Source organism: Phoca vitulina, unplaced genomic scaffold (assembly GCF_004348235.1).
Source record: "Phoca vitulina isolate PV1807 unplaced genomic scaffold, GSC_HSeal_1.0 scaffold33, whole genome shotgun sequence".
NCBI classification, from domain to species: Eukaryota; Metazoa; Chordata; class Mammalia; order Carnivora; family Phocidae; genus Phoca; species Phoca vitulina.
In genome coordinates, this window is record NW_022589736.1 from 13,761,334 (window position 1) to 13,789,080 (window position 27,747).

At 38.6% G+C, this 27,747-nt stretch overlaps 1 protein-coding gene across 1 annotated transcript; it reads left to right on the forward strand.

The window, feature by feature from the left end:
- The first annotated feature begins 466 nt into the window (after positions 1–466).
- Positions 467–27,550, forward strand: SEC61A2 (SEC61 translocon subunit alpha 2). Its single transcript, XM_032426057.1, has 12 exons — positions 467–594; positions 2,651–2,718; positions 3,781–3,846; positions 9,605–9,683; positions 14,385–14,516; positions 14,640–14,749; positions 19,707–19,860; positions 20,839–20,999; positions 21,333–21,530; positions 23,156–23,347; positions 23,821–23,897; positions 26,469–27,550. The coding sequence occupies exons 1-12, from the start codon at positions 588–590 to the stop codon at positions 26,653–26,655; spliced, it is 1,431 nt and encodes a 476-aa protein (XP_032281948.1). The 5' UTR covers positions 467–587; the 3' UTR covers positions 26,656–27,550.
- Positions 27,551–27,747: the final 197 nt, after the last annotated feature.

A 27,747-nucleotide genomic window follows, 5' to 3' on the forward strand; every position in this document is an offset into this window, starting at 1 on the left:
AGAAGCTGAAGAAAGAGCACACGTAAGAGATAGTGCGGAGTTCATAAGCTATTAATTATAGACAGAGTGTCACACATTTTTGACAACTTCCATGAAGTTCCGATAAGGGGGGAGCAAAATAAAAGGGCTGTTAGGGTCACACTCAGGGACGCAACCCTGGCCCGCGACCCTCGGGCAGCCGCTTTGGCCGGGTCCTGGCCGGGGAGGCCTGGGCCGGAGCAGGAGGCCGAGGAAACCGGCATTGCTTGACAGTGAGCTCGGAGAAGAGCTCAGGCAGGAAAGGGCCCGGCCGCGGCGATCCTGCGGAGGCTCCTGGACTCAGCCGCCGAGCTGGAGCACGCCCACAGGAGCGCCGGCGGTGACCATGGCAACCCGCGGACGTCCGCCGCGCAGGTTGCCAACCGCCGGGCCCTCGTTGGGGGGCGGGGCCGGGCGGGGCGGGCGCGCGGGTCACGTGGCTCGGGGCGGAGCCTGCGCGGGGCCAGCCAGGAGCGCATCGGGAGCAGGCGGCGAGACCCGAGCCGTGGGACCCGAGCGAAGGCAGCGCCGAGGCCGCCGTGCCCCGCCGGGCCGCCCCAGCCGCCGCCATGGGCAGTGAGTAGCGGCGGCGCGCTCTCGCTGGGCTCCGGGCCCCGACCGGCTGCGGGCGGTGGGGCTGGCGTCCACCCCGGGGTCTCCCAGGCCGGGGGCCGAAGAGGAGCGGGCCGCGCCGGGCCGCTGCGGAGGGTGCGGGCCGGGGGCCTCCGCCAAGGCTCCTCCGGCGGTGCGGCCTTGCCGGGGCCGGCTGCGGGGACCCGGGCCCGGAGTCGCGGGGTTTGCGCTCGCTAGGTGGCGGGGAGCGGAGGACGGCGAGGGGAAGCCATTGGTTTTGGGGGCGGGGAGTTAGGGAACCGAGCGAAACCTGGACCGCTTCGAATTTTTCAGGAGCTTAGGAAGCTCATATTTTTATTTCCAAGTCACCCTTCCTTGGCATGTTAGTTGTGATGAATAAAGCTCTTTGGCTTATTTCGATTTTTTAAAAAGTGATGCAAGGCATGTATTTTAGGGGAGGAAAGTGCGATTGGCAGCATAGCGTTTTCCCTAAAATTTTCAGTTATTTTGTAGCGTTGACTGAAAACTCACTGTGTGTAAGGTTGTATAAGCCTTAGGGACCAGGCCTTGAATTATGGCGATCTTTGAGGGCCATCTCCTGAACACTCAACCCCACATGCATTCACGTATATACTTACATAGCTGTTCAGATGTTTGTTGGATGAATGGTTAAGTGCAAGCCTGAGCGGTACACCCTTTGGCCAACTAGTGGACATTTAGAAAGGAAGTAGAGGAGACCCCTGACCTTGAATTTACACAGTGTAATCGGTGACATTCTGCAACACAAGAATAGACAAGTGGCCGACAGAAGCATGAACTCTCCAACACCGATGATCCTAAAATGCCAAGAAATCTGGGAGGGCGGTTTAGATTGAGGTGGGATGGAAAAGGGTAAGGAGTCTAGGAAGTTTCCTGACGTGGTTGATAATTTGTGTTGCATTAGAGAGGAATGTTTCTATAATTCAGGTTTACTTTCCAAATAGTCCAAAATGGCCCTTGGGCAATGAGTATCTGCCTATGGGAATTTCTGAATTCTTCTGTCAGACATCGGTGACTGACATCATTTTGAGAGGTTTCATGAGAAGATTATATAGTCAGCTTTTGGCTAACTATGTTAAGTGTAATTACTCAGGTCAGTTTTAAAACAATGTCATGATGTTAGGATGCAGAATCCAGCGTCTGTAGGGGAAGATGATCATAACTAATAGCTAGCTGGTTGAACCAGCCTTCTTGTGTTTCTGCACATTACAGACGCTGGCAAAGACTGAGAGAATATCATCTTCATTCTCCAGTTCTTTGGCAGGAATTGACTTAAGCTATGCCAGAATATAGTGTCTATCCTTAAAGAACCTTGGTTTGTCTTACTTTGATATATAATGAGTTATCTGGAAAAGCAGTACTTTCTCTTGAAATGTCATGGTCATTTTCTGGGCTGATTATCCTACATACACGAGTACTTTGAAGATCATTATGTGGGAGAGCAACCAAGCAATGAATGTTGACTTAGTGAAATTAAGTAGAGATTGAATACCTTAAAAAAAAAAAAAACAGACTTCTCTATGATTCCATGATCTTTCTCACTTATGCATTTCATCATCTTTCAGTCTAAATTAAGTCCTGCAATTTCAGCCCATTTCCTATTATACTTTCCTCCTGTATTTCTCCCCTGATACGTCTTATTTTTGTCTATAGTGCATTGTCGTGGGGGTAACATAGTAGACTGCATTTGCTTTTTTTTGATGTAGTGATGCTTATGGAATTATTCTTTTTCTGTATGTATAAAAGGGCTGGATAAAAGCATGAGGAAGCAAAATCATGGTAGAAGGGTGTTTGTATTTGCTTCTACTGACTAAACCCTTAAATCTTTTGGATTCTTTTGTCCCTGATTATTTCTGTTCCCCGATATATTTGAAATGGAGAGCGCTGTGATTACTTTTGGAGGTAGGAATGGGATGAATCGTCATTAAAAGTTAGAGAACGTTTGTATTTGTTTCTGTAAAAAGGTACATCTCTTTTTAAAAACTTTGTAACAGACATTCTTCTTTTTTTTTTTTAACAGTCAAATTTTTAGAAGTCATCAAACCTTTCTGTGCAGTTCTACCAGAAATTCAGAAACCTGAAAGGAAAGTAAGTATAACATTTTGGTAATATAGAGGGTAGCTAAAGGACTTATTCTACTGAACTAGCAAGATTGATTTACTGTCCCCAACCCTTTTCTGGTGTATTTGGAGAAAATAGTACCTGCTGCTTCTTGCAAGAGGCACAAAGTAAGTAAAACTAGTTTAAACCAGTTTAGATAGGTTATCTTCTGGTTTTAAAAATGACTTTTCTTTAAGTTGAGACATTTCCAAACCAAGCGTTTCTTTGGCCTCTGTGTTAGATAAGATATTCTCCTATCTCTAGTGACCCGCTGCACTGTGAATGACTGAGTCTGCTGGGTCACTTTTGATGAATACGACTGTTTTACATAAATGAATTACAATTGTGCAAGTATGTACCTCCCATTTCTTGATCATTCGATACACAGAAAAATCACAGAAATGCATTCAGAAAATAATATGACTGCATCAGATTATTCCTCAGTCATTGTGCACTTTTGGAGCTCAGGTATTTAAATTCAGAAATATTGTTATTCCCACACTGGCCAGTTCCCTTCTGTGCTTTTGATATCTCACAAAACTAACAGGAATAGGTGTGTAGAAAGAGATAAGTAAAACTTTTGTTAAACTTACTGCTTTATTTAGAAGTGTTTTTTTTTTTTAATTGCTTTGAGGTTTTAAAAATAGTTGTTTCAGTTACATGTTAGGAATCCCAAGAAGCTCTAGCTTTTCATATTCCATGAAATATTCATGTAATATTATCATGGGCAGTCCACGCTTTGCACAATGCTATGTTAACTGAAATGCATGCATATTGGATCCGTGTCTTGCTTTTCATCCTTTTTGGTTTCAGTTAACAAAGTACAGTGTGATGAGGCCTGCCTGTATTTAATTTACTTCATTTTTGGAAAAGTAAAGATTATGTTTGAAAAGTTGAGCTGTTTGCTTTAGCTGGTAATAACTAGATGAGAGTATCTTAATAGTAAATAATAGGAACCTGTCATGATGCAGAATGTTATGCTTTACTGTGGAATTTTGCTTTGTATTTGCTATTTCTTGGTTTTGATTGATCATCCTTATTTTGTTGTAGATCCAGTTTAGAGAGAAGGTACTATGGACTGCCATAACTCTCTTCATTTTCTTAGTATGTTGTCAGGTATGTAACCAAAATATTAATTAAGTGTCTATGCTGTTGTTGGAGGGTTTTGATTGGTTGCAATTTGAGAAATTTATTTTAGTTAAAATAATAAATATCCTGAATTATTTTGAGCATTGTTATTTTTAATCTGAGTTGATGGTGAAAATGGTTATCTTGTCCTACTGTGTATTTTTTTTTATTAGTGGGTTTGAACATTTTTTTCTTTTTTTCTCTTAGTGTGCAGTTAATGATCTTTACCCATTTTTTCTTGAGATTTTTTTCGTATTAAGACAGATTTTTGTATATGAAAGTGTTAAAGCTTTGACATAATACATTGCAAATATTTTTTCCCTATTTTGTTGGCCTTTAATCGTGTTGTAAATAGCATGTATTAGTTTAAATATCCCAAAAAGTCAAATTTTAGAACCCCAGTGATATACTGTATTTATAAATTGATAGAACTCAGTGATACTTTTTATTAATATTTTGCAGAGATTAAGTTCACAAAATGAGGATAAAATGTGACCTGTCCCTGTCACAGGATTGTTGTGAGGATTAAATTAGATGATTTAGTTGCAAGTTTTTTGAGGATTTTTTTTTTTTGTTGTTTTTTGAGGATTTTGAAGAGCTATTGAAATACATATAACGAAGTACAAAAAAAATTATATTAGGAAGTGGTAGAGCAGATTAAGTCCATAGTCTGGGGAAAAGCCAAATGTATTTTTTTTTGAAGAGTAGAGTGATTTGGTCATTTGGTCATTAAGATAAACTGTACTTAGTTTAAAATTGTTTTGGGTGATCAGGGGGAGAGAACTTTTTTTAAATACAGAGAAGTAGAGAGAAAAAAAGAATAATCATCCATATTTTTACCACCTATTTTTAACATCTTAGAAATTCCCCTCCCCTCCATAAAAAAAAATCCGATTTATAAAGGTATAATTTATGTATGGTAAAATACACTTATTTTTTAAGTGTACATTTTGAAGAGTTTTGACAAATGCATACACCCACATACCTACTACCTCAGTGGATACAGAACATTCTGTCACTCCAGAAAGTTCTGTGTAATCTCTTAGTCAGTCTCCACCTCACCCCCAGTGTCAGGCAAGCACTGATCTGCTTTCTGTTCCTATAATTTCATTTGTTTTGTTTTTTTTTAGAATTTCATCTAAGTGGAATCATACAGTATCATTCCTTAGCATCTGGCTTTATCATGAGCATTTTGAGATTTGTCCATGTGATTGGTAGAGCAGTAATTCATCCCTTCTTATTTCTGAGGAGTGTTCTACTGGATGACTATACACCATTTGTTCATCTCTTCATTTGTTGTTGGACATTTGGGTTGTTTCCAAATTTTGGCTATAATAAAGTTGCTGTGAACATTCCTGGGCAAGACTTTCTGTGAATATTTGTTTTCATTTCTCTTGGGTGAATACCTAGGAGTAGAAGTGCTGGGTTGTATGGTAATTACAGGTTCAGCTTTATAAGAAATTGTCAAACTTTTTTCTAAGTGGTTGTCCCGTTTTATATTTTTACCAGTCATGTATAGGAGTTCCAGTTACTTCCCATCCTTGCCTGCCCTTGGTATTGTTGAGCATTTTAGTGTTGAGCATTTTAGTATTAGTCATTCTCCTGGGTGTGGTTTTAAATTTAATTTGCATTTCCCTGGTAAACGATATTGAGCAATTTGTTCATGTACTTATAGGGCATTTGTTTATCTTCTGTGAAGTTTCTTTTTCAAATATTTTGCCCATTAAAAAAATTATATTGTCTCATTGAATTATATGCATTTTTTTAAGATTTTTAAAATTTATTTGAGAGAGAGAGAGAGTGAGCACAAGCAGGGGGGAGGAACAGAGGGAGAAGGAGAAGCAGACTCCCTGCTGAGCAGAGAGCCTGATGTGGGGCTCGATCCCAGGACCCTGAGATCATGACCTGAGCTGAAGGCAGATGCTTAATCGACTGAGCCACCCAGGTGCCCCGGATTATATGCATTTTAAAATATTTTCTGGATACAGGTCCTTTGTCAGGTAAATGTACTGTGACTATGTTTTCCTAGTCTATGGCTTGCCTTTTCATTTTCATATTATCTTGTGAAGAGCAAAAATCCTTCATTTTGAAGTTCAGTGTGTCTTTTTTCTTTGATGGTTCATGGTTTTTGTTTCCTATCTTCTAAGGTTGTGAAGATTTTCTCCTGTATTCTAAATATTTTATAGTCTTAGCTTGTATGTTTTGGACTGTGATCTAGTCCAAGTTAATTTTTGTGTATGGTGTAAGTAAGGTTGGGGTTCATTTTTTTCTGTTTGGATAGCCAGAAAAGGCTATTCTTTCTCCATTGAATTATCTTGGCATCTTTGTTGAAAAATCAATTAACTGCATAAGTATGGATATATTTTTGTACTCTGTTCTGTTCCATACGTGTATATTCCATTGTTACGGTCACACTGATTACCGTAGCTTTATATTAAGTCCTGTAATCAGGTTGTAAAAGTCTTTCAACTTTGTTTTTCCTTTTCAAAGTGGTTTTTGGTTATTCTAGGTTCTTCATATTTCTGTATAGATTTTTGAATCAGCTTGTCAGTTTCTGTAAGAAAGCTTGCTGGGATTATGATTTGTATTGCTTTGAATTTATAGATAAATTTAGAGAAAATTACCTTCTTGACAGTATTGAATCTTCTAATCTAAGGGTCAGCAAACATTGTTCTGTGAAGGGCTAGGTAGTAAAATATTTTAAGCTTGGCTGCTAGAACCCAAGAACCATAGCAACTGTGTCACTCAAAAAGTGTGGTATTTCTCAAAACTGTTTCATGCAATGAATTAATTTGTGCATTTTATGTTACTTTATTATTTTCTTCTGCAGTATAATTGCATAGTTGCCACGCTGTGTTTCATGTCTTTCTCATGTTTAGGTAGTCCTGCCCAGTGCTGGTGATTTCTTGATTCTCTTTCCACTGAATCTCAGACAGGTTTATTTTCCCCTCCCAGCCACAGTTAAAAGGGTTTGGGGTCTCCTGTTTCACTCAGTTTTCTTTCTTTTTTTTAAAGATCTTACTTATTTATTTGACAGAGAGAGACAGCGAGAGAGGGAATATAAGCAGGGGGAGTGGGAGAAGGAGAAGCAGGCTTCCCTCGGAGCAGGGAGCCCGATGTGGGGCTCGATCCCAGGATCCTGGGATCATGACCTGAGCCGAAGGCAGATGCTTAACGACTGAGCCACCCAGGCGCCCCTCACCCAGTTTTCTTTAGCTTGAGGGAGTGGTGGGAGGTGAGATATGGTGTGATAAGTGCAGTAATTGCTACCTGGGTCAGCTGTCTCTTCTTCCGAGGTGGTTCTCACCAGGTGACTGAAGAAGGCTGTTCCATTGCTTACCTCAGATCATCCCTCATTCCGAACTCACGGTGGCCCTGTAATTGTCACCAGGAGAGAGCCCTGTTGCTCACTTCTCTCATCCATTTCTTCTCAGCTGCTGTTTCTAGTCCCTTCTAACCAAAGGAGGCAAAAAGATAAGGCTATTTGTGCAGCCTGCTCTTCTTCAGGTTTGGAATGTTGTGGGAATTGTGAGGATTGTGTTGCCTTCCCATCCTGACGTTTGGAGCAGCTTCGTGCTGGGCTCTCTGCTTCTCTGTTGTCTGAAGTTTTCTCGCCCCCATGACCACCAGTGCTTCAAGTTCACGATCCCTTTTCTTCTTTGGCTGCTTTATGGATTTTTTTTTTTTTCCTTCGTTTGTTTTTTTTTTTTTTTTTTTTTTGTAGGCTCCATATCCAGCATGGAACCCAATGTGGGGCTTGATTTCAGTACCCTGAGTTGATCTCAAGATCTGAGCTGAGATCGAGTCGGATGCTCAACCGACTGAGCTACCCAGGCACCCCTTTTTTCCTTAGCTTTTTTCACTCTTGTTAGCTTCTACTATTGTACATGTTTAAAAAAGTGTGTTTTCTTGGGGCACCTGGGTGGCTCAGTCGTTAAGCGTCTGCCTTCGGCTCAGGTCATGATCCCAGGGTCCTGGGATCGAGCCCCGCATCAGGCTCCCTGCTCGACGGGAAGCCTGCTTCTCCCTCTCCCACTCCCCCTGCTTGTGTTCCCTCTCTCTCTGTCTCTCTCTGTCAAATAAATAAAATCTTTAAAAAAAAAAGTGTGTTTTCTTATGCATTGGGGAGTTGCTGCTCAACTATTATTGTACATAAACCCATAGCTACGCATTTTACTGAGAGGAATAAAATCAGACACTGAGTTTAATAATCCTGTTGTCTTCAGGAAAATCCTGTTGTCTAAGCCATTACTTAGGGGAAGTTGGCTGACTTTTTCTTGTTCATTGTCCCACAAATCATCTAATTGTGGAGGTAATGGCCATCTCTGTCAGGTGCAATTAAGCAGAGTAATTTGACTGATTGACCTCTCTCCCACTTAGGGAATATTGTGATGTGGACTGCCCTGTAGTGTTAATTGGTTTTTATACAGTAACTTCTTCCTCCCTGTCTCTCACACTAGCTGAAGAGTGTCTGCAGCGTTAGGGTACATAAAATATCCATGCTTCTTGCTTCACCAGTTTTGCTACCCAGCTAATAAATCCAGATGTCCAGAAAGGGTGAGGTTGACGAGATGGATTGTTCAGAATCGTTGGCAGCATCTTTTGGAACTTAAAAAAAAAATCAGCTTTGTATAAAGAAGGTTTTTGAAATTGGAAATGTATTTTTCTTTGTGTCTGATCCCCACATGGTGAGGGAAGGGGTATGACCAGGTGCTGTGTCCTGAACGTTGGTCATATAATAGGAAACATTCTGAAGTGAAGAGTTTCTTTTTCTTTCTGATGAGAAAGTAATATGCGCTTATTATAGAAAATTTGATAAATGCTGAGAAGAATAAAGAAAAAGTCAGCCATAATCCTACTACCTACAGATAATTACTCTTCAGGACTTTATGTATTTACACTTAGTTTTATCTTTTACACATTTTTACAGTATTGAACTTTCATTTATATAATTCTGTACCTTTCTTTTTATAGCAGGGTTTCTCAACAATGGCACTGAATTTTAGGCCAGTTAATTCTTTGTTGTGGGGTCATTGTAGGATGTTCAGCAGCATCCCTGACCTCTACCCACTAGATGCCTGTAGCATTTCCCTTCAAGTTGTGACAACCAAAATGTCTTTGGATATTGCCAGATGTCCTCTGGGGGGCAGAATTGCCCCACGTTGAGAACCACAGTGTCATACTTGGTATTACAACATAAGCACTTCTTTTGTGCTATTACAAGCTTCTTTAAGCTGCTTTTCAGTGGTTGCATAATATTCCACTATATATATATACATGTACATATATATGTATATATAAATAATCTTCAGTCTTACATTTGGAGTGTGACTGTGGCTGTCATTAGTACCCATAGCTTAGCAAAATTATTCTGTGACTGGATGGATATATCCTGTAATTTACTGATGGGGTGTTTTTCTAATTGTAAAAAAAATAACATAAAATTTATATCTTAGTCATTTTTAAGCGTACAGTTCAGTAGTGTTAAGTGTATTCACATTGTGCAACAAATCTTCATCCTGATAGGTATGTGTACTAGTAGATTTGTGTAAGTAGTAATTTCTATTGTTTTTATTTTTGTTAAAAAACTTCCTTTAGGGTACGCTTGTTTTGTTACAGAACATGAGAAGTAGTGGTTTTTTTTTTTCTTTTAAGTATTGCAAATATTAAGTAAAAGAAGTATGAATTAAGTTACAACTTAATTTATATAATGCATTTTTAGAAACGGTTTTATGTAATACTATAGATACCACTATTTGGAATCATGTCATCAGATTCTGCAGATCCTTTCTACTGGATGAGAGTTATTCTTGCATCCAACAGAGGTAATGTACTTCTTTTTTTCTTTTTTCTTTTTTTTTCTTTTTTTTGCCTCCATACGAGACATTAGTATTGACATCAAGTAGATGTGAAAATGTGGAAACAACTATTTTGATGTCTACAGGGGTGGGGAGCATATGGTAAAAGAAACCCGTTGCCTAGGAAAAGAGCCCAACACATAAATACAAAACACTGTGTGTATTGTAATAATAGAAATATGTACAGAGTGTAGATGTACAACAGAGAATGGAGTGATAGCACCGTCTGGAGCTTTGTCCTCCATCCTTTTATGGGTCATATTTTCTTTGAGACTCAAATTTTTTTTTTTTGTATAGTATTACTTTATTTACTTATTTATTTAATTTAAATTCAATTAGCCAAGGTATAGTACATCATGAGTTTTTGATATAATGTTTAATGATTCATTAGTTGAATATAACTAAATTTATGTATACTCTCCCAAGAAAAAATCATATACACTCACACTCACAGATTTTGCGTAAACCTTTGGAGCTTCATGGACCCTCTGCAGTCTGGTCCATGGGTTTTGCATGGGCCTGAAAGACCCTGATCTGCAGTGTCAGAGGCGATAGTACTGGAATAGCATTTGAATTGGAGTTCAATATGGGGAGCGATGGGAGAGGGAAGACTGAGCTAAAAGCCCATGTGCATAAGGCAGTGGCTAAAGAGATAGGGACTGGATCATGAGGGGTTTTGTTGGTAATTTTTTTAGATTAAAATAGAAATAATGGTTAATCATTAAAAAATGCACCAAAATTTGATGCAGTTTTATATAAAGCTGAAAGTGAAAGTCTTGCATCTCAGGGGTAACTCCTGGGAAGATAATAGGTTGGTGAATATCTATCCAGACCTTTTCTCTGCATATACATTCACATATATAAATTTATATTTTTTTGACCCTTGAACAACACAGGTTTGAACTGTGTGGTCCACTTATATGTGGATTTTTTTTTTTTAATAAATACAGTGCAGTGTTTTAAATGTATTTTTTCTTCCTTAGGACATTTTTCATAACATTTTCTTTTCTAGCTGACTTAATTACAAGAATATAGTGTATAATACATAACATACAAAATATGTGTTAATTGACTGTTGATGTTATTGGTAAGGCTTCCGGTCAACAGTAGGCTATTAGTAGTTAAGTTTTTGGTTTGGGGGAGTCAAAAGTTATACGTGGATTTTTGACTGCATGGGGGGGGGTCAGTGTCTATAACCCCTCCATTGTTCAAGGGTCAACTGTGGTTTTTTTTTTGTTTTTTTTTTTTTTGAAGATTTATTTATTTGACAGAGAGAGAGACTCAGCGAGAGAGGGAGCACAAGCGCGGGAGTGGGAGAAGGAGAAGCAGGCTTCCCGCGGAGTAGGGAGCCCAGTGCAGGGCTCGATCCCAGGGCCCCGGGATCATGACCTGAGCCAAAGTCAGACGCTTAATGACTGAGCCACCCAGGCGCCCCTGTGCTTGTTTTTTTTTTTTTAAACTGAAAAATAAGATAAATTATGTAACTATTCTACTTAGTGTGTTTACTCAATTTCTTGAAAGAGTTGTTTCATTTACAGGCTATATACTGTTCCATTCTATGGATATGTCGTGAATTATTTAATCATTCAGGTCTTTTTTGAGTTCTTACTCTGTGGCAAGCTTTGTGCTAGGTGCTGAGATGAGAGCAGTGATCAAGACAATGTCCCCGTTGTCATGGAGTTTATATTATTCTATTTGGGGAGATATCCTCTACATGAAGTACATTTTGGGTGAGGGGAGGGACATCTGAGCAGAGACCTATAGGACACGAGAGAGAAGGCCATGTGAAGATCTGGGGGAGGAACATTGTAGGGAATAGCATGTGCTCAGGCGCCGAGATGGGAGCGTGCTTAATATGTTCAGGGAAGGATGAGGAGTCAGTGTGGCTACAAGAAAAAAAAAAAGAAAGGAGTAATGAGGTAGAACACGGTGTTGCAGATGAGTCCAAGAGATCATAAAGGGCTTAGAGACAAAGTAAGGAGGGTCCTTTAAGTGTGATTCTAGGCCATTAGGGTCCTCTTCTGTCACACATTTAGTTTTTTCCCCAGTTTTGTATCATTTTAACCAGTGCTACCATGAATGCTATCACTGTAATGCTATCTCCTGTCATTTTTTTTTTTTTTTAAGATTTTATTTATTTATTTGACAGAGAGAGAGAGAACACAAGCAGGGGGAGTGGGAAAGGGAGAAGCAGGCCTCCCGCAGAGCAGGGAACCCGATGCAGGGCTCGATCCCAGGACCCTGAGATCATGACCTGAGCCGAAGGCAGACACTTAACGACTGAGCCACCCAGGCGCCCCTCCTGTCATTTTTTAATAGAATTAATTTCTAGAAGTTTAACTGTGCAAGGTACATAACACCTAAATTTTTGATAAATAATGCTAAATTAACTTCCAAAAAATTTGATTTGTATTATTTTATACACTGAGCAGTTGTATATGAGAATGACATTTTTCTTCCAACAGTGGATGTTACTAGTCTTTTTAGTCTTTGGAAGTTGGACAGGTAAAAATTGGTATCTGTTATTTAATTTGTATTTCTTTATGTATTGGCGAGCTTTGAACATCATCTTCTATTTTTATTGAATATTTGAATTTTTTTCTGAGTGGACTTGTTTTAAGTAATAGAAAATTATTGACCGGTTTAAACACAAAAGTGGAATTTATTAGAAAGGTAGTGATTATTTTTTGGACTCCATAGAGGAGGTAGAACAACTAAGCCTGGGCTGGGAGAGAAAACCAGGGCAGCTTTAGATTGGCAGCAGGGATTGGGAACTTTTTCTTTGGGATTTAGCTCCCCAAATTCCTGGGTTCTTCGGTTCTTAGCTCAAAAAAACTACAGGATTTACACCGGGCTCAGTGAGCTTTGGTTAGAGTGTCAGGGTTACATAGTTCAGATTTGGGTGTGGGGGTCCCGTCCTGTACTGTCAGTATTTCCTGAGAAAGACCGTCATTGGGAGCAGCCATACTGTGTTCTCTCTCTTTCCTTTTTAAATTTTTTTTCCTATTGGTTTGTTCATTTTTAATTGATTTGGAAGAACTCTTCACATATTGGAGGAAATCTCATTTGTGTTCAAGTATTTTTCTTCTAACTTTTATGCTGCCCCCTTTTTTTTTTTTTTTTAACTTTTATGCAGTGTTTTACCACGTGGAATTTTCGTAGTTGTATCTAACCATAGCATCTATCTTTTTCATTGTGGGCTCTAGGGTTTTTTTGTCATGCTTAGAAAGTTTTTTTCTTTTCCAAGATGATAAGCATACTTACTTCTAGTATTTTTGTCATTTGTCTCTTATGGTTAAATTTTCTATACATTGGGCCTTTATTTTGATGTAAGTCATGAGGTAAGAAATGCAGGCGTGATTTTTTATAAATGGCCAGTCATTTGGTAAGGTCCACTTATCCTTTTTCCTACTGATTTGAGGTGCCATATTTCTTATATGAAATTGTCATCAAAGTTTGACTGTATTTATTCTCAGACTAGATCCATTTGACAGTTAAAATTTTGTGATTTGATTTAAAAAAAAATGTTTACTTTCCTACCTACTTCTCTACCTACTGGTTTTAACAATAGAAATGTTGTTACCTTTTACTGTTGAAGTATTTGAGAAGACATGAAGAATCCTAGGATGGAATCTCTTCTCATATTAAGGGTACCTTTTCAACATTTATAAAAGCCAGGATTTAAGGTTGTGGTATGACAGAATGACCAGTGGAAACATATTCTTGATGATGTAGAATTACTTGTTTTACATGTTAACTTGTACACTGGCATATTTGGTTTTCTTATTTTTCACTATAAGTACAATATATATTTTCTGTAAAAAAAAAAACAAAAACTTAAGAGAGGCAAAAAGAAAGAAAAATAATCTCACTGGGTAAAAATAACCATATCTTGACAACCTGACTAAAATATCAGGAAAACTATTTTTCCACCTAAGTATTAACTGAAATCAAACTGTAATACTATTTTCCAAATTTTTTATTTTTCTATCCACTAAGTCATGAACATTTTTCATGCCACTCACTAAATGTTCTACAACATTGATTTAGATGACTCTCTATGTAATTTTAGAATTTGAATTAGAAGAGTCACAAACATTCTTAAATGTCATTTTGTTATTAACTTGGTATTTAATTCTCAGGCTTGGTATGTACTTCTTATTTTGCATTAAAATAAAATGTTCAGTGTAAGTTTTAAAAATAATGATTTGGACAGAAATTTTGGAAGATTTCTTTCAAAGGATTTAACATTTTAAGTTTAGAATTTACAGAAATTTACCTTTTTTGGGGATAGTAATTTTGACTCAATGAGTTGTTGCAAGGTTATGTTAATAAATGAAGTAAATAGGGCGCCTCATGGCTCAGTTGGTTGGGTGACTGCCTTCGGTTCAGGTCATGATCCTGGAGTCCCGCAATTGAGTCCCGCATCGCTTCTCCCTCTGGTCCAACCCCCTCTCATGCTCTCTCTCTCTGAAATAAATAAATAAAATCTTTAAAAAAAATAAGTTAAGTAAATAAATGTGTTAATAAATCAATGTTTAAAGAATGAATATATGCCTGTTAACATTTGAGCATGTGTTTTAATAGACATAATGAAGGATTTCAACACTTGTAAACTAATCTGCATTGGGTATAGTAAAGATTATTTATTTTTTTCCTTCTTTACAGGAACTTTAATGGAATTGGGTATCTCCCCAATTGTAACATCTGGTTTGATTATGCAGTTGTTAGCTGGAGCCAAAATCATTGAAGTTGGAGACACACCTAAAGATAGAGCTCTATTCAATGGAGCCCAGAAACGTGAGCTATTAATACACTTAAAGAGTCTTTTCCAAATTTGAGAATTTTGTGGTAAAGATATTTTTCTAGTCTTTCTTGTCTTTGGTTGTAAGCATGTACTCCTTCTCCCCCAATTTTTGTCAGTATTTGGTATGATCATTACCATTGGGCAAGCCATTGTGTATGTCATGACGGGCATGTATGGGGATCCTGCTGAAATGGGTGCTGGCATCTGTCTCCTTATCATTATTCAGGTAAGAAATTCAGTTTTTCATCTGCAGGTAACAAAACAGTTTGATCCCTTTTTTCTTTTCTAACAACTCTTTAAGTGGTTGATACATTAGTTTTTTTACTTTTGAATTATTTAATTATAAGATTTTGATTATTGAAGTGACATGTATAAATTGTGTTGATATAAAAAAATTAAAATTTGTTTTAATAGCCTGATTGCTGCATAGTATAAGGAATTATGGATCAACTGTATTTCACTGATTCTTAGATGTACATTTTTTACTTTTTGATGTTTCTGAGGTCAGGATTTTTTTTTTTAAGATTTTTATTTATTTGAGGGTGAGAGAGCCGGAGCAGGGGAAGGGGCAGAGGGAGAGGGAGAAGCAGAAGCAGATTCCCTGCTGAGCAGGGAGCCGATACGGGGCTCGATCCCAGGACCCTGGTATCATGACCTGAGCTGAAGTCAGACACTTAATGACTGAGCCACCCAGGTGCCCGGGATGTTTTTTCGTATAGCGGATAGTGCCCCACGTTTGTTGTCAGCCAGGCAGCAGTTGTGAGAGTAGTCATTGTCTGCATGTGTGTGTCAGCTATTAGAGCTGTTCACACATTCATTGCATCAGTTGGTGATGTGCATTGTTGGTGTAACATGTTTTTGAGATTAGTTGCTGTTTAAAATGTCTGCAAAAGTCTCTGGTTTGTTATGGAACAGTCACTGTGTGTATGCAAAGGCACAGAACAGGCTGGATGGTAAAATCTGTGTGTAGGTCTAAAATATTTTCTTTGTAAATAGAAAATAAAAATTCTTTGTGATAAGTCATTGTCATAGTTTAATTAACAGTATTTTTTTACTTTGTTAGTATACAAAATAATGGCATTACAAATAATATCTCACAGCTAGTAAAATACATGAACCTGTATACATATATTCCATGGATTTTTAAAAACAGACCCTTTGGAATTAAACTTTTAAAGTCCAACATAATTATCCCTGTACTAAGTATCTCAAAGTGTGTCAAATTTAGAAGATATTTCTCTAATGTACGGTCCTTAAAAATCATTTAGAGAAGCTACCCAAGAATGGAGTGTACTTAAGTTATGTAATAGTTATTTATGGGATTTTGAAAAGAAGTTTGATAAACACAGCATCTAGAGTCCTTGTTATTTTGGAAATGCCTCTTCTTGCTTACTCTATGGAATTAGGATTCACTTAGGAACATTTTTTTTTTTTTTTAAAGATTTATTTATTTATTTGACAGAGAGAGACACAGCGAGAGAGGGAACCCAAGCAGGGGGAGTGGGAGAGGGAGAAGCAGACTCCCTGCTTAGCAGGGAGCCCGATGCGGGCTCGATCCCAGCACCCTGGGATCATGACCTGAGCCGAACGCAGATGCTTAATGACTGAGCCACCCAGGCGCCCCAGGAACATTTTTTTAAATGTCAAAGCATTAATTTCAGAAAAATATTTTTAAATAAAAGTGAAATACCAACTTATATACATTGAGAAATAGGACCATTTCAGATTGGCATGGTTGACCATTCTTTTTTAATGAGAAACCTTATATAGGAAGCAGATCAAAGTAAGATCATGTAGTGAGTATGATTAGAACAAGGAGAATTGGGTTGTTCAAGTATTTATTGGTGTCATTAACAACAAGGTGGGGGCTCTTCTAACTAGATGGAAATATTTTGTCTTTTGACCAGGTGAGGAATTTTTAATGGATTATCAGTCTTTGGTAGGTTTCTGAGCCCTAGTAAGTTCCCATAACGTTGTCCTTATTTCTCCATTTTAAAAAATACCCTGATTGGCAAATTTATAACCTTTGAGAATTAGAAGAAGAAGAGTTGCTGTGGCTTGGGGAGAGAAGATCCTCTGAAAACTGATTTGGATGTCTTTCAGTGCTTAGGATCTCTCCACATGCTTTTGGCATTGTTGATACCAATGCATCAATTGTTGTCTTATTTTGTTTCTTTATAATAGCCTTTGCTTTATGCAGCTTGTAGTTCAGAACAGCTCCGATTTTTATTTATATATATTTTAAAGATTTTATTTATTTATTTGGGGGGGGAGAGAGAGAGAGAGAGAGAGAGAAAGAGAGAGAGAGAGAGAGAGAAAAAGAATGAGCGGGGGAGGGGCAGAGGGAGAAGCAGACCCCCGCCTAGCAGGGAGCCCAACCGCAGGACCCTGGGATCATGACCCGAGCCAGAGACAGACACTTAACCAACTGAGCCACCCAGGCGCCCCCAGAATAACCCCGATTGTTAAAAGACAGAATTGGCACCTAGCTCTTAGAACATTATGCTCCAGTACAATTTTTCTAGTATTTTAGTAAGGTATTTTTGGATTCTTGAAGAACCTCATCTGACCAGTTGTGGGTTAAAGCACTGACTCCTGTGGAGTCGTTATAAATTTGAATTTGATATAAAAACAGAGTTAAGCTATTTTAATTTTTCCCCCCAGTATCAGAAGTCAAGGAATAGTTATATTCCAGGAATGAAATAAATGGATATATATACTTTTTTTTACAGAAATTCTGGCATACAAATACTTGTGGTTAATCCTTTCAGTGTTAATGTATAGAGAAATGTGTTTGATCATAGGTGGGTAGTGAGTCTTTTAAGGCATTGCTAACATTGAAAATATGTGGCTACACTGAAGAGAGATGATTGGATCAGTGTGTTTCACCCAGAAACATAGACTTTGAAAACTGTTTGCATGCTGTTAGGTAAGGTATTTCTCACCTTAATTATTCTTGTTTCCTTCATGTGGTCATGTCTTTGAACTAGTGAGATTTGAAATCTAAATAGTGGGTCTTGATTAAAATAACAGAATAGAAAATATCAGTGTGCATGGCACATAGGAAAGGTAAGTATTGTTTTGTCCAGTTGCGTGTGTGTGTGTGCGCACGCATGCACAAACAGAGTTGAAATGTAAAGAGTTATTTTTGTGCCTAATTTAGAGATTTATAGGTATGGCACATTCCACAAGCACATGCAGGTAGCATTCAGTCTCTCTCACTGTTGTAGTCAACGAGATGCTGTAACTTCCTGGTTTCTCAGCGTCTCCCGCCTCGGAGGCATAGTTCACATGCTTTTTACTGTCTTTTATCTTATTCTTTTGATTATAGAAACCATTTCTCATTTAGACTTCTCTATGCCAGTTAGAAAAATACGAGTTTGATTTTTGCAGGACATACATGAATCACCCTGTAGTCTGATGGTTATTGGTCTGAACAGGGGGTTTGGAGAATTACAGGTATTTCAGAATGACTTTATGACTCTGGACAGGCCATTTAATCAGAAGCCCATGATCAGACTTTTTGGTGGGCTGATAGTTTGTGGACAGCTGCTATTCCCTGCACAAGGTTGGTTTTCTGATCGGGAGTATTTATTTACTTATTACATAATTGTGGTCAAAGTAAAATCTCAGTAGTAAGGCCTAACTTCTCTTTTATCTTGTCAAAGTGTTAAACTTGGTTTTCAAACAGTAAAGGATTCATGAGCACTCTTAGAAGTTTGAAGAATTGTACCCTTTTTCCAATCCTTTGAAAATCAAACTAAAAGACTGTAATAAACCATTTAGGCTCTGTACAACCACTGAAATGACAGTTAAGGAAAAAAAACCACTGCGGAAGGTAAGCATGCTTAAAATGGTGGACTGTAGCTTGTTTGCTCTCTTTTGTAACAGGGGATGTCAGGCAAACTGAGTAAGTAATAGGGTGGGAGGCTTCAGAGCTGGGCAGAATGCATTGGAAGTGGCATTTCCTTACTTATGTAGGATGGGGTTTTTAAAATGGGGACAGGTGTGAGGTTGGAGGCGTAGAAGCATATTTTCTTCCCCTCTTGATGAGGTTACTGCAGTGCAGGGAAGACATGACTGGGGAGGTCACTTGCCAGGCTATGGATTATTTTTAATTGGTGCATACTTTTACGGAAATGTCTTCTCCAAGAGGAAAATTAAGAATTTTCAATTTCACATAAATTAAACTTAGTATGCTTTTATTTTTTAAAAAAGGATGAGCTTAAGAACCTGGCAAATCCTTGACTTCACACTTACCTTCAGTCTTTGTCGCTGTGGGTATGGAGTGCATTTTTGACATTGTTATAATTTCTATACATATTAATTTGTGCTCTTTTTGACTTATTTTCTCTATATATTACAGTTGACCCTTGAACAACACAGGTGTTGGGGCGCTGACCACCCCCCACGCAGTTGAAAACCACATACACCTTTTGACTCCCTCAAACCTTAACTACTGACAGCCCACTGTTTACCTGAAGCCTTGCCGATAACATAAATGGTTGATTAACTCACATTTTGTATGTTATATACCATATTTATATGATATAGTAAGCTAGAGAAAAGATTATTAAAAACATTAGAAGGAAGAGAAAATACATTTATAGTATTTATAAAAAAAAATCTGTGTATATGTGGACCTGTGTAGTTCAAACCTGTGTTGTTCAATGGTAACTGTATATGTAATATAATGTATTAAAGTATTACATAGAATACCTTAATGTATCAGCATAGTTTACATACTTTTCCTTTAGTGGCAGTATACAATTGTGTCTTGTTATTATACCATATTTCATTTGGTCTTTCACTTCCTTGGAACTGCTTGGAATGTTTTCAGTTTTTTGCTGTCCTAAATTGAACAAGTTTGAACATTTTTTAGTGTGCTTTTCAATAGGCCTTACTTAAACATTGTAAGAGAAACTATTCAGATGGTTTATAAATATGCTTTAAAGGTTGAAATGTCTGCTTTATGATGTAGCAATGTTTCCACCCCTCTGACTTGCAGAACTGACTTCTGACTAAAGTGGGGTTTAAAAAGATGCAGAATCCTCACAGTGCTATTGCAACAATTAGGTTTTAATATTAAAAATGCCCATACTTTGCAAGTAGTCAATGGTGTTCCTCTTTCCCTTTCTTGAGTTTATTCTTGCTTCAGCTTACTTGCATTTCTTTCCCTACAGTTGTTTGTTGCTGGTTTGATTGTGCTGCTGTTAGATGAGCTGCTACAGAAGGGTTACGGCTTGGGGTCTGGTATTTCCCTCTTTATTGCCACCAACATCTGTGAAACCATTGTCTGGAAGGCCTTTAGTCCCACTACTATTAACACTGGCAGAGGTACATTGCACAGTGACTGCGACTGCACGAGTTTTGCTGGGTGTGTGCTGGAGAGTAACCCGTCACGGAGCAGGACGTGCCTGTAAACGTCCTGGTTTGCCGTCCCAGGGGACACCTGATGCTAACTGCTCAAGAGTTGAGCAGCAGAGATTTGTGGAGTATGAAACAATACTTCAGAAAGAATTAGATCTAAGTCTTAGCCTCTGCTCGTTGAAAATTTCAGTGGTTGCAAACAGCTTTTTAAAATGTTACTTGCTTAAGCCACTGCTGCAGAAGTCATTGACCTATTTCCGCATTCCCAGGGGGATAAAAAAGGTAGTGGATTAAGATTTTTCAAATGAAAACGCTATTATTTATTGTATCATCAGGGAGCACTAATACTTTTGCTGCTATTCTCCTTGGCTTTGTAATAGCAACTAAATTTTGAAATCCTGCATTCTGTCTTTCCCCTTACCCATCTCCGTTTATCTCAAATGCCATCCAGGCTCCATAACGGTTAACGTCTAAACTGATCCCAGCCTTAAGAAAAGAGCAATGATGGTTTACTAGTATTCTTGGTAAAATAAACTTAAAAGCCAGCTCGAGAGAGTGACATAGATCTTTTGAGTCTGACATCTTTATTCTGCTTTGCTGTTGCTTTCCCCCCTCCTTAAAAATACTCCTTTCCCTTCCCTAAAGTAAAGGAGAGGCAAATCATTATGACCTAAATATTTGCTTAGGTTTATTCTATTTGGCTGTTTTCATCAAGAATAGTCTCTTGAGAAAACTTGAGATTTGTGCTAATAAAAAAGATACATTTGCCTCAATGATGTGAAGATTTTTGGAAGCTCCACACATGGCTGTATTATAAAGTAAACATTGATGAATGATTTTGACTCCTATTTTCTGCCATGTACTGGAGGTTCAAGGTTATTTGTTTGATCTTTGGGACAGCTTTGGAGAAAGAGTCTACAGTGAATTTCTCTCTTGATTTATCAGGTACTGAGTTTGAGGGTGCAGTCATAGCGCTCTTTCACTTACTGGCCACCAGGACAGACAAGGTCCGTGCTTTAAGGGAGGCTTTCTATCGTCAGAACTTACCCAATCTCATGAACCTCATTGCTACGGTTTTTGTGTTTGCCGTTGTTATATATTTTCAGGTATGTATACTTTTTTCACCGAAATTGGTGGAATGTGGATTTTTATTGTGCTCTTAAAGAAAAGAATGCCATTTGAAATGTCAGTATCTAACAGGTCAGTGTTGCAGAGTCTAGTCAAGCAAATAATTCTATTCTTCCGACTCTGAGGTGCAAAATATTGGTGGTGATGGCATAGAACAGGAGCTCCGTGTGTGTGGGGGGGGGGGGGGGGGGGTGCAGGGAAAATGCTGGCGTTGCTTCTCACACTCCCCAGTGTATTGTTCTGCCTGTCATCTGTGTTCTTTACTTGAGTTGTGCACTTACTCTTACTTCCTCTTCATTTTCATTTTTTAGGGATTTCGTGTTGACTTGCCCATCAAGTCGGCCCGGTATCGAGGACAGTACAGTAGCTATCCCATCAAGCTCTTCTACACCTCGAACATTCCCATTATTCTCCAGTCGGCCTTAGTGTCAAACCTGTATGTTATTTCCCAGATGCTGTCTGTTCGATTTAGTGGCAACTTTTTAGTAAATTTACTAGGACAGTGGGCTGTGAGTATTTTATTTATTCTAAGCATTCGTATTTGTTGTAATTTCCATTTCATGGTTATATTTTTAACTGAAAGAGATGAGCCATAATTGAAGCAGTTGCTATAACATGTTCAGATTCACTTCCCTGTCGCAGAGTTTATAATCCTTTGGAAAGATGTTTTACCCCCATCTTTCATGGCCTGGGTGGCAATAAACTAGTTGTGTTAACTGGGCTAGAGATAGGTCTGTGATTACTATATGGAGAGAGCACAGAGTTACCAGAAATAGAATCCAGCACTTTCTGACTTTCCCTTTAGAGATCCTGTCATCATAGCTTCTTCCAAAGCAGTCCAGCCCCATTGTTACTGTAGTGTGAGTTATTGTCAGATCGAATTTTAATTGGTTTAAATTGTCATATGACCAAGGAGTATTTTTCCCCCTTAAAACTATAGAATTAAAAGAGACCATGATCCTTTATTCTTTTACAGAATATGTAATTGTACAATTTATATTTCACCGTTATTTTTTATAGTCATTATTTCTGAAATACGGTGCTTATTCTTTGCATTTATCTTAATGTGCTACCTACTACATTGTAAGTTACAGTGACCTATCTTTCTGCTTCTGCTAAAGGTCTTTTTTTTTTCCCTTTTTTTAAGTTTAACAGGATAAGACAGTACTCTTGAGTGTTAGTTGAAGGAAATAGGATTCCCTTTATCCATAGTACTTTTTCTCTGCTTATGTAACGGAAATGTGATTGCCTGTGATGAGGGAAGATGCGGTCCCTCCCTTTGAGAGCTAATAATCCATCAGTAATTATTACTGTAATAATTGCATAGCAATAAGTGCATTGAGTGGCTGTATATAGATAGTGTTGTGATCTTAACTAAGTTCCTTTTTAATGAGAGAATTACTGGGAAATTGAATTATGTCTATAAAGAGTACTTTTGATTGGGGATTAGTGATTCTAGGGGCACAGTAAAGAAATCAGTTTGAAATAATGTATTCAGGAACTAGACATTGTAATCACTGCAGCCAGAAATTGCTTTCACACCCCCTGTACCCCAGAATTTACACTGTTCCCAGTTCTGCTACTATAAAAATTCTTAGATGTTTGTCTGGCTAAAAATCCTCTGATAAATATTTATTAAAGGACTATTTCTTACACAAAACATATAAAGTTTAGGCAGTGAGTTGTTAGTCGTCCATCAATATTTCCATTGATTGTATTCTTCATAGAATACTTGGAAGTGAAAAAATATGTAGCATACTCTTGTATAGTTAAAGTGCAGAAAGTCTCAGATTCTAAATGTAATCAGAGATTGACAATAAATGTAATGATATTCCTGTCTTTAGGAAAAGAAGAGATTTTTTTGGTAAATGTATTATAATGTTGGTTTTTAAAAGATCACTCTTCTGTTAGTAATAAATTCCCAGTGTCTTTTTTATAATAGATGCTCACTATATAATTTTGAAGGAGTGAAGATATTAGACACAAAAGTAAATCTTTAAATTACATAGAATTGTTAGCTGTAGGTGCTCTGAGCTTAAAGTATTGTTGTAATTTTTGAGGAGTTTGAAAAGTCATAAAAATGTATCTTGACCAGTTGGGTTGACCATCTATCCTTTTTATTCTTGTTATGTAGGATGTCAGTGGGGGAGGACCTGCTCGTTCTTACCCGGTGGGGGGCCTTTGTTACTATCTTTCTCCTCCTGAGTCCATGGGCGCCATATTTGAGGATCCTGTCCATGTGGTTGTTTATATCATCTTCATGTTGGGATCATGTGCATTCTTTTCTAAGACATGGATAGAGGTGTCTGGTTCCTCAGCCAAAGATGTAAGTATTTATTGCATTTGAAAATAAACGTTTTTATTTTCAAAATGGTAATTGAAACACTTTTAATTACTTTTGTAATTTAAACTTTTAAGTCATACATTCTTAATAATGAGGTAATATCACCCCTAAGGGGTTAAAAACTGGTTTCTGGAAGGTGGAAAAATTCTTAGATTTTTACAGTGGTTTGTGAACCCTCCAAAGCTGAACCCTACCCAACAAATTCTTATTCCTTAGTATTTAATTCCTGTTTAGGGAGGTGAAAAATAGAAAAGATTGAGAAACACTGGTTTAATGTGTGGGTAATAGGTGGTGTGCAACATTAAGCCTCAGGTGTAATGGGAATGATAGTGCCTACTTAACGGTCTCATATTTGATTTACTGGTGTGTGGAAAGCCACTTCACACAGAACCTGGTAGGTAGTAAAGAGTGAAATATTTATAGCTTGATTTTATAAGTTGTTTTTCTCTTGGCAGGTAGCTAAGCAGCTTAAAGAACAGCAAATGGTAATGAGGGGCCACAGAGATACCTCTATGGTTCATGAGCTTAATAGGTAAGGTCATGAGATTTAATCTTTGATGTGTGTGTGTGTGTACGTATACATGTATTTGGTTTTTCAATCTTTAATTTATTGTCACGTTAGTTATCCTGTTTGAATATGAAGCATCTTTCTTCTACTTCACACAGAAGAAGCAAAATTTAACACAATACTGAATTGTTCTCTAAAATTATTCCCCATCAAAGTTGACATCTAAATTATTTTTTAAAATTGTGTTCCCTTCACTGCTCAGCCCAGTATTTAAAATATTCCTGATTGGAGGTCCTCGTTGTCTGGCTGCACATAAAATCACCTGGGAGCTTTTATTTTTTTATTTTTATTTTTATTTTTTTTTAAAGATTCCATCTATTTATTTGACAAAGAGAGACACAGCAAGAGAGGGAACACAAGCAGGGGGAGTGGGAGAGGGAGAAGCAGGCTTCCCGCCAATCAGGGAGCCCGATGCGGGGCTCGATCCCAGGACCCCGGGATCATGACCTGAGCCGAAGGCAGACGCCCAATGACTGAGCCACCCAGGTGCCCCCTGGGAGCTTTTACAAAAAGTACTGATGTTCCACTTCTAGGAATTGTGATTTATTTGGTCTAGGGTGGATCCCATCATTAGTTTATTTTTTGATAACAGCTTTATTGAGCTATAATTCACATCCCATGTAATTCATTCATTTGAATTATATGGTTTAGTGTTCTTTAGTATATTCAGAGTGTGTAATCATTACAATGTAATTTAAAAAACATTTTTGTCACCGGAGTGCCTGGCCGGCTCAGAAGAGCGTGAGACTCTTGATCTCAGGTCGTGAGTTTGAGCCCAACATAGGGTGTAGAGAGTACTAAAAACAAAACAAAACAAAACACAACACAACTTAAAAAACAAACCAGAAATATTTTCATCACCCAGAAAGAAACCTTGTACCTATTGGTTATTCCCCATTCCTATCTTACCTCCCACCCCCGAGCCAACTTTTTAGTTTTGATCTCTACAGATTTGCCTCTTCTGGACATTTCATATAAATGGACTTGTGACCTTTGGTGAAGAGCTTTTTTCACTTGGCATAAAGTTTTCAGGGTTCATGCATTATTTGTGAACGATATTCCATCATACGGATATACTAAATCACATTTGTTTATCCATTCATCAGTTGATGGAGATTTTGGTTGTTTCCAGTTTTTGACTGTCAGGAATAATGCTATTAAGAACATGTTTGTACACGTTTTGTGTGGCCATGTTTTCATTGCTGTAGGAGTGGAATTTTGTTGGGTCATCTAGTAACTCTGTGTTTAACTACCGAGGAACCGGCAGCTATTTTCCAGCGTGGCCGTACCGGTCCGCATTCCCACCAGCAGTGGATGAAGCTTCCAGTTGTTCACATCCTTGCGAGCACCACTTTGTGCTTTTTGATTATAGTGGGTAGGAAGTGGCAGCTTTTTGGTGGCTTTGATTTGCATTTCCCTGATGAGTAATGACGTTGAACATCTTTTCATGTGTTTAATTAGCTATTTGTGTATCTTCTTTGGAGAAATGTCTTTTCAGATCTTTTGCTTGTTTTAATCGTATTGTCTTTTTGTTACCGAGTTCTAAGATTCTTTAAAAAAAATATTTTGGATATGCCTCTTCTCAGGTATATGATTTATAAATATTTTATTGCCATTCTATGGGTTGTCTTTTCACTTTCTTGGTGTCCTTTGATGTACAAGTTATAAATTTAGATGAGGTTCAGTTTCTCTTGGTTGCTTTGTGCTGCTCTTAGTGTTTATCTAAGAAACCATCGCCTAACCCCAAGGTCACAAAGATTTATTCTTGTTTTCCATTAGGAGTCTCAGCTCTTACATTCAGGTCTTTGAACCGCTTTGAGCTAATTTGTTTTGTGTTTAGTGTGAAATAGGGATCCAGATTTCTTTTTGTGCATGTGGATATCCAGCTCCAGAGCCATTGGTTGAAAGGCACTTGTATTTTTATGTAAACTTTTTATTTATTTCGCACATAGGTTGCAGAGAGTAGTAGAATGAACCTCCAGGTACCCAGCTTGTGTCCAGCTTCAGTAGTTAGCCTCATTCTGCCATTCCTGTTCATCCACCATCTCCCCCAGGCTTTCTCCCCCCTTCTTTCTGGAGTATTTTGAACACAATCCCATTGTTTCTAAGAGTTCTTCAGGTGATTCTAACGTGCAGCCAAGATTGAGTTACCGTAAAAGAGGATCATCCATATCTTGTCACGTAAATTTGATACTTAAAAAGCATTTTGAAATTTACTCTTCATCTACAAGAGTGAGCTAAAGATGACCTATTTAAAACAGTACATATTTTAATACTTAAATCTGTTGAGGATTCTAGCCTTCTGCCATAAAAATCATGTATTGCTTTTCTTGGCTGTTGACTGGTTTCTGGAAACCGGGGTCCCGTCCTTCCCTGAGTCACAAAGTCTCCATCAGCATGTCAGCACTGTGTGGGACACGTACGCCATCCCACAGATGGTACCCCCCCCCGCTGGTGTAGTGTGCCGATGACACACCAGCATCCCGTGTCCCCTCCCGTGTCCCCGCGCTGGCTGACTGAGGCTCTGTCTTGCAGGTACATCCCCACGGCGGCCGCGTTTGGTGGCCTGTGCATCGGCGCCCTGTCGGTGTTAGCCGACTTCCTCGGGGCCATCGGCTCCGGCACCGGCATCCTGCTCGCGGTCACTATTATTTATCAGTATTTTGAAATTTTTGTCAAGGAACAGGCTGAAGTCGGTGGGATGGGTGCTTTGTTTTTCTAGATGTTCCAATATTTCTTCTTGTGTGTGTGAAAGGGAGAATACTTTTGACACGTTGTTTTTGTCCAGTAACGCTGGTTCCCCTTTTCTTCCCTCACAGTTTGTGTTCACGTGCTCACTGGCCCATTTGTGAAATGGGCGCCGAGCTGAGCCTGTGTGCAGCATGAGTACCGGCTGCCTTAAAACTAAAGTTTACATTATTCGTTCGAAAACGTCCGTGTAGTGTTGCCTGTGATGCTGGAAAGCAGTGTAGCTGCCGTGCCCTGCTCACTTGTGCCGGCCAGACGGTGGTGTGGATCAGTTTTGCACACAACATTCAGAACACTCACTCTTCCCCCCACTTGTTTAAAAATAAATGTAGTTCAAATTGCCACTTTCCAGTATTTTTGAGCTTATTTAATGAGTTCTGGAACATTTGTATCTAATCTGTATTTTAGATATAATTAACTTTTTATACTTTTTTAACTCCTCGTATCCACGGTCCCACCCCCCCTCTCCCCCCCCCCCCCCCGACTTGGCCCCTCTCAGAGCTGCCCCTCAGCCCACATGGGCCACGTGGGGCTTCAGTTCCAGCGGGTCCTAGAAACCCCTGCTTATAATTACTCCTCCTGGTTTTCATTCCTTTCTTCCCAGTGACAGCAGTCGGTGCTGTTTTACTGTATTGGCTATGCCTTCGAATTCCAACACATCACTTGAGAATACTCTTTCCAGATACGATGCCCCAGTTCTTTTCTTTTTTTTTTAAATCCCTAAAGCAAAGCTCTAATTCTCACGCAATGTCTGTGGTTCAGTGGGGGTGAACAATGGGTAATTCATGCTAGGAATTTGTGTACGTTGTTGTACGTGACAGCAGCAACATGGGTGTAAACAGTAGAAAATAAAACTTTATTTAATAAAACTTTCAGTTGTGTTGGAAAAATAAAATCGGATATGAAATGATTTCTAAGATTATTTGTATAGGTTCATCGTAATCCTACAAAACCCATCCTGAGAGGTTGTGGCAAGAGGTCAAACGTAATTATAATTTAGTGTTTAATCCTAAACCTGTTGAGGTACAGGGACCAGCTTAAAGGTGCTCAGTTACGCGACGGACAC